Source organism: Alligator mississippiensis, chromosome 7, assembly GCF_030867095.1.
Source record: "Alligator mississippiensis isolate rAllMis1 chromosome 7, rAllMis1, whole genome shotgun sequence".
In the NCBI taxonomy this organism is placed as follows: Eukaryota; Metazoa; Chordata; order Crocodylia; family Alligatoridae; genus Alligator; species Alligator mississippiensis.
The window spans coordinates 2572072-2580051 of NC_081830.1; the positions used below are offsets into that span (position 1 = coordinate 2572072).

The 7980-nt window shown below is 43.2% G+C and overlaps 1 protein-coding gene across 1 annotated transcript; it reads right to left on the reverse strand.

The window, feature by feature from the left end:
* Positions 1 to 304: 304 nt before the first annotated feature.
* On the reverse strand, positions 305 to 5203 carry LOC132251603 (olfactory receptor 6Y1-like; the record flags this gene model as incomplete). The annotated part of the gene is made up of 2 exons (XM_059731540.1): positions 4273 to 5203; positions 305 to 315 (listed from the first exon to the last, which is right to left on the reverse strand). Coding segments are annotated over exons 1-2 (942 nt in total), but the record flags the coding sequence as incomplete, so codon positions are not given.
* Between the last annotated feature and the right edge of the window lie 2777 nt (positions 5204 to 7980).

Consider the following 7980-nt stretch of genomic DNA (forward strand, 5'->3'; position numbering starts at 1 on the left):
CAAAAAGAAAACACCTGTGTTCCTCCTTTATTGTGCTATTGGTAAGCTATATAATATGAGGTTGACATCTTCCACTGAGAAATTGATTGAGACATAAAGTACAAATAGTAGGCCTGTGCGAAGTGGCGAGTATTTGCTTCGGATTCAGATTCAGCCTATTTGTGCAGGCAGTGATTTGATTCAGTGATTAGAATCACTGTCCCAAATCGATTCAGCCAAATCAGATTTGGAGATTCGCCACCGTCAAATTGGCCCCATACCCTGCCCCCTCTCCAAACCCCATCAATGGCTGCCCCCCACCCCCCGCCCCAGCTCCTAGCCCTTTGAAAAAAAAAGCCCTGCAATCACCAGCTGCTACCACGTTGGGGGGTGATCCCTGCTGCCCCCACTGGCCCATGCTGCATGCAGGGCTCTGCCACAAGCCCCCAGAAGCCCCAATGACTGCTGCAGCAGCCAGTGATTGCGGGACTTTTTTTTTTTAAAGAGCCAAGAGGTGAGACAGCCATGGGGGCAGGCTTGGAGAGTGGGCAGGGGCTGGGGGGCTCATGGATGAGCCCCCCACACAACATGGTGAAGTGCGGGGAAGTGAGGATTGCTACCCACCTGGCAGAAGCCAGTAGGTAGGGGCTGTTTTTTAAAGGGTTGGGGCCAGGTGCGGCAGCCATGGGCGGGGAGGGGGCGGAGGGGCTGGAAAAGTGGGCCAGGGTTGGGGTTGGAAGCACTCCTTGGGGGCTGGCAGGGGATGCGGCCTGGCGGGGGTCCTCCCATGGTCCTGTCCCCACTCCACCAGCCCCCCTCCTCCACCCCCTGCTTACCAGCATGGAGTCCGGGTCCAGCTCTCTGTGGCAGTGAGCTGGGACTGCCCAAATCTCCAAAGCTCTCTGAATCTTTTCCAAATTAATTCAGAGAGCTTTGAATTGATTCAGACCTTTTCACTGCTTTCCTGATTCGAGTTGGATTCGGAGATTCGTTCCCTGAATCTGGCTGAATCTCCTCCGAATTGAATCAGCACCTGAAGCTTCTCACTGCACAGCCCTAATGAACAGACATTGTATACTAACCTATGTGATTACTTCACATGTTTTGGGGGATGCCAAAATTAGTAATGGGAAGGAACAATCCAACCTGAATATGGTCTTGAAGGTTTAGTAGAGTCCACATTATACAAAGTGATGTAAGATTTGTTGCTAATGCTGGCAACACAAGACGCTGTGCTAATACTGGCCATCTTTACACAAGACGCTGACAGTGTAGTAGCCCATGGCTACTGTGCAGGAGTGTTGCATGGCAGGAAGTGACAAAATGCTACTGTGCAGTAGTCATGAGCTACTGAGCAGTCAGCATCATTAAAGAGCCATTCCTTGGCATGACTGTGCAATAAGTCTGGTAACTGCAGTCATTTACCACTTGTTTATAAGAGTACTAAATGACTGCACAGTAACAACTGCACAGTCAGCATCTTGTGTAGACATAACCTCTGGCTCTTAATTAAGAGAGCGTCATGTACCATATATTACATTCATATGCAGAGCAGCAAATTGGATCAATTCCAGTCTTCTACAGAAGACAGAGAAGATGCAGGTGGTAAAATGTGTGGTCTAACAGAGATATGAGAAGAACAGTTATATTTTTGCCACTTACTATCTGGCTGCAAAGTGTAATCCTGACTTCTCACTCATCCTAGGATAACACAATCAGATGCATTAGCTCCAGTCAAGTTACTTCTCATTTATACTATGGTTAATGAATGAGGATTCAAGACCCAAGACTCCAATGTGATTTTTTTTTTCCTGGTGTATAGTAGCTGAATGTGAAGAGAATCAAATCTATTGGCTCTACGAATTTTTACCTGATTTTCACCTTGATGAATGAGAGATATTTCAAGTACTATAAAATGTTACAGTACTCACATTCCAAGGTATGGTTGTTCCTTAAAATGCAAATGCATTGACACCATTAAAGCTGAGTGTGATTTGGCACAAGTGAATAACATTGATTTCATAGCTTTTTGGACCATTTTATATTCACTATGCATGAATATAAATAGCGAGAGGGTGCAAAACAATGGTGAATTGAAGCCACACAGCATAAAGGTGGGTTGATGGAATAAACATATCAGTCAATGGGAAATTAGATTACTGAACTTCCTGTCATCTCTAGCCTACTAATTGAATGTTTGTCTGCTTAAATCTATAATTGTAGTTTTTCTATGAAGTGGTTAAATTTAACTGGCTGTTTTGAGCTCTCCCTCTCTCCTTGATTTTCAAGGAGAAAGGGAGGAGGTTGTAATAGAACACAAATCATTGTTACAAAGCACTTTATAATTAACCCCCCCAAAACAAACAAACAAACAAACAAAACCAAACACTCCCACAATTGTTACCATATTACCATATATAAAGTAGGTGAGACCAAGGGTCCTTGGTCACTGCACTATTTGCTAATTTGCTAGGGCAAAAGATGCTCAGATGTTCCTAGGACTGGGACAATACCTGGCACCACAGAGGAGGACAAAAACCTCAGTGCTCCCTGTCATTGTGATCTTAAAATATTATTCCGGACTAACTGGATAAATTGGTTTGAGTAAAGGGAAGACCCACCAGCTGGATGCGAAGAAGGTTTCTAAGTATCAGGGGGAGCACCAGCATCCCTAACAAAACTTCCCTTTGTCTCTGTTGCCAGTATTCAGTGATTCAGATGGAGGAAGATAGCAGGGGGAGCGATGGGGGGAAGAGAAAAGAAAATAAACCTTTTTTGGCACTTTCATACCCAGGGGAATTCTGTTCCTGAATATACAGCCTTGTGCACATGGATGACTATTTGCAGTTACATAGTCCTATTGAATTAATCACGTACACTAGCAGCCATAACACATACACACACTTTCTGTATGCTAACCCACTGAGCCACGCAACCCAGCCCTCCTCTCTGCCTTCTGTCCTCACATATCTCCCATCTATCTTGCTCTCATGTGTCTCAGCATTGCGCTAGGAAGTAAGAGATGCAGGGTTCAACTCCCCACAGGTAAATGTAGCCTAAAAACAGCATCCTTCCACTTCCTAGGTGATTGTCTCAGCCACTTAGCTACTTGGGGTAAAAGATTGGAGGCACTCCACACTTTGCCATGGTGTGTGGGATGGCAGTAGGCATTCATACATAACCAGAACCAGAATTCCCTGTGGGACCTAAATTCCAGAAATGGCTGCTTAGATGACCAGGATTTTTTCAATCTACTGCATGGTTTAAAGAAACTTTAAAAAAAGCTTTTGAATGCAATAATTCTTTATCTGGCCAGAGGAGCAGAAAAAAACAGAACATCCCCCTTTATCACATTTTGTGATAGATGCAAAATGCTTATTCTTTTCATGATTTCATTGTTCATGAAAACTTTTCATTGTAACATACCACTGCTAGTGAAACATTTAAGCAGGGAACGGTTCTTATGTTCAGGATGGAATCTGTAAATAGGGAAACAGGATATTCAGTCTCAGAAATGTTACTTATCTAATGGTTTGGTTCATTCTCACGTAATGTAGGTTATACAGGTTCACATTTGTGTTTTGAAAGAAGGTGAGCAAGATCATTAATCTATATTTCCCACATGACAGATGAATATCATATCTCTCATTTGTTGGTTATTTTATAGTGATGCTCTTTTCTCACTGTTTTCTGGGTAAAAAATCAGATGAATCCCTGTGTTGTATAGGAAATTGTTTTGAAGTCCCCCAAAATATTTCAAAGTTCTGTTCATCAATCTTTTAGAAATGAAAGAGGTATATTAACCAAATTGCAGTTATAGTTATTTATTTATTATAGAAATGCTATAGATCAAACCACATCCTTTTATGTATAAGTATTCAAACAATAAACCAAAGTATTATAATAAAAGAGAATGGACTGTTCCAGTGAAAACCCACACAGCTATTATAGTGATGAGTATATGGACCAGACCAGACAGGAAAGGAAGTTACTATAAGACAGTAAGTTACTTATTTATAGAGATGAATTATAAATTCCTATATGGAGCAGCAGACATGTGAATTATTATAAAGACTGTAACCATGAATTTTAGCTAAATATATTATTAGGATTATATTTTCTGGCTTCCTGCATATGAGAGAGAGATGCAAAATGAACTGAGTTGAAAGGAAAAAAAGATATTTACTTACTGAAACATGGCTTTAGCATCAGTCACTCACCCCCTCCTTGCTTACTGCATTTCTCTTCAACTTAATGGCAAGACCCTGCTAAAAAATGATCCCAGTAGTGCACGACTACATTTCACTGCTCTTCTAAGGGCCTCTTTGACCTCCTTGTTCCTTAGGCAGTATATGATGGGGTTTAGCACTGGGGTCACCACAGTGTAGAATACAGACAACACCTTGCTGAAGTCTGCAGAGTCAAGGGAGGCTGGGCGTGCATACATGTATATCAGGGTACCAAAGAAGACGGACACCACAACCAGGTGGGAGCCACAAGTAGAGAAGGCTTTCTGGCGCCCTGTGGCCGACGGCATCTTCAGAATGGTGACAATGATAAGGGCATAGGAAACCACGACTGGGACAATGGAGCTCACAAGGACACTAGTGGCCACAACAAAGTCAACTGTTTCAGCCTCATGTGGGTCCACACAGGAGAGTTTCAATAAAGGTGACACATCACAAAAGAAGTGGTTAATCTCATTGGGCCCACAGAAAGACAGTTTACACAGTGAGATTAGAGGTGGAATAATGACCAGAAAGGCACCTACCCAAGAGCACAGAGCCAGTCGAAAGCAAACCCTATTGTCCATGAGTGTTGGATACTGCAGTGGGTGGCAGATGGCTAAATAGCGGTCACATGCCATGATAGCCAAGATAAAGCACTCGACAGTCACCAAGGACATGAAGAAGTACAGCTGGGTGATGCATCCGGTATATGTGATAGACTTGTCATTTCCCAGGAAGACTTTCAGCATCTTGGGGATGATATTGGAGGTGTACCAGATTTCCAGGAAGGAGAAATTGCTGAGGTAGAAGTACATGGGGGTGTGGAGACGTGAGTCTACGTGTACTAATATGATGATGAGAATATGTTCAGTCAGGGTCAGGAGATAGATGGTCAGGACAACAAAGAAAAACAAAAGTTGCAGTTTTTGAAGACTGGGAAAGCCCAGGATGATGAAATAAGTAGCCACTGTCGCGTTCTCTGTTTCCATTGCCATATAATGTTTGCTCTGTTGTTATGGACATAGGGAAGACAACAAAAAAATATTAGGATTAAAATAACCATGAGATACATTAAAATGTCAAGAATTTTAGAAATGCGAGAGGGAGAGGGAGAGATTGAAAGAATCCCCACTTTAAAACTGAACACACAGGGACACTGAGAGGTCAAATTATTCGTTCCAAGACATATAGTATATTAGTGACACAGAAAAGAATAAATACCATTCCTACTCCTAATTTCCTATATAGAAATGATCAGAATTCTTCCCTGAAGTTGAAAGGGATCTCTCTTTTATTAGTGTTTGTCTGGATCATCTTACAAATAAGAGCCCCTCACCACCCACCAAAAGCACTGTAACGGATTGGTATACAGTGAGCACTTACCCTTTCTCCCATTTTTAAAGTGTAGCGATTTTGCTGAAGTATTTTCTGTCTTCCACAGATACACTTTAAATAATGAAATGAACAAAAAGAATGTTGAGATCTAGAAGCACAGTGTGATAATTAATAAATCTGAGAGGTTAAAGACAAGTCATGTGTCTCTTTAAGCTGAATTTCAGAATGCCAGAGGAAAAGGTTTAAGAGTTGAGCAATGACGTTTAAAATCTCAGCATGGGTAGAGTATGGTGCATTGAATTTCTCTTAATATCCTCATGAGCATCTGGTATCTATAGAAGCATTGACTTCTCATCAGTTGATCTCCCTAAGAATCAATGATCACTAAAACCAATAGCATTTACAGTGGGAGTTCACAAGCTTCAAGGTGGTGTCTGAGAGCAATGCTTAACCATTGGTCTAGTAGTTTGAACATTTAAATGTAGGAGAAACAGGTTCAAAAGCCCTCTGGGTAATGGTGTCCTTGGAACTGGGTTTCCTCCTTCTATCCAAGTGTCCTAAGCACTGGGTTATTGGGCTACAAGATGCGACGTTCCTCTGCAAGTGTATTTCCAATCGATACAACTGCTGGGTGATTTTCTTTGACCACAAGGAAAATAGTATGCCAAACTGTTCCCAAGTGTCAAGAACTGGAGTTAAGTATCCAAATACTTGTGATATTGGCACATGACAAAAGATGAGATTCATCCCCATGTTTTTAAATGTCTTTAGCAGTCCTAACATGCAGAGGTGGCCTACGTGGACGTTACATATCTTAATGAACCACATTGCTGGGGCCTGCAGAAGAATTTGCCAGTAACAGTTTGTGGGAGAGAATGATATATAGCAGGCCTCCCCCAAGCTTTTGATTATCCTGGCCCACACTACCACTACACAGCTGCAGTCACCACTACCTAGAATCATAGAATCAGAGAGAGAAGCAGTCCTGGAGGGGGACCTCTAGAGGTCATCTAGTCCAAACCCCTGCCTCAGGCAGGATCATCCCTGTACAAACCATCCTAAATGCATCCAAAATCTTAACTCTTCATAAAACTATTGTCAAGCCTGCAAAACACAAGACATAAAACCTTAACCTGCTACACACACAGCAGGGGAACCACTGCAGCCTATATCCTACTTCTATAAAAGGTTGTTAATCTATGCTCTAGAGGACCACATCCCCTGTTTCATAAGAAGGCAACCCCACCCTGCATTGTCCATACCAATCTGACCATGGGGTAAAACTCCTTCCTGACCCCAAATATGGTGATTGGTTTCATCCTGAGTGACAATGTTTTAAGGCTAGTATGATCTTGTTTTATAAGAGTAGGCCCATTATTTTTTTTAGGCTCCCCATAGTGTGTGGCAGACAGCCACCCACCCCACTGTGCCAGGCCCAAAACCACACTTCTGGCATCTCCCCTGGGGAGCCCACGTCCGGCTGTCTCCATTCCTGAAGAACACCCACAGGCTTGTAGTAACGCTGCCACCACCTGGGCACTGGTCTCTGTTAGGGCTCTGTGCAGCCCGGGGTACACAGATCCTGCAAGTATTCTGGGTGCTTTCCCCACAGTAATATTTTGGGGTGCTTCTTTCCACCTGAACCATCCAAAGATAGCCTCCTGTAATGGAGGAAAGTAAAGAGCCAAGCACACCTTAGCCAGCTGAGCAGAAGGACAAAAACCCCTGTCTCTCCCCTAAGAAATTCACAGCCAGGCATGCTGTAACCCAATACATTTTCTGATCGGTGAGAGTGAGAGTTGAAGTGGGGGTGGGGAGTAGACAAAAGAATTAAGAACACTTTGAGCAAAGCAAAATAATTTGAATCTTACAATTATGGGCAAACGGACCCTTTTAATTTGTGACTGAGTTACTTAGTCCTATTCTACTAGCTGGTTTCCATGTGCTTAGTTAAAGATTCACCCAGAGGTCTTCTGGAGGCTCGTGGCTTCTGTGTTCCAAAATGCTGGTAGAAGCAGAGAGAGGACTCCCCCTCCCCTCAGGAATTTTTATAGCCCAGTCACCTAGGTGACCAAGTTGAACCAAATAGTAGCAGAGTGAAAATCAGAGGAGTAGCTGGAATGTCCCAATCCAGGGACAAACAGAGGAGGATTACTTCACATAGTGTACATGAGGACAGGGCAAGTTAAAGTTACTTTTCTTCAACTTGCTGCAGGGCATCCAGGGATGGTTCACCCATGTGAGCAGCAAGTGGTTGGGCACGGTGCATGAGATCAAGATATTCTGGAATTCTGACCTGGTGCCCTTGATGATGTGGGTGTGATTTGCCTACAGAACTCCTGGCATCGTGCTAGAGAGGGTGACCATTGCTGCTAAATAACCACAGAGGGGACCCGCTTATCCACGGCTGCAATGGCTCAGAATGACTGACACTTGG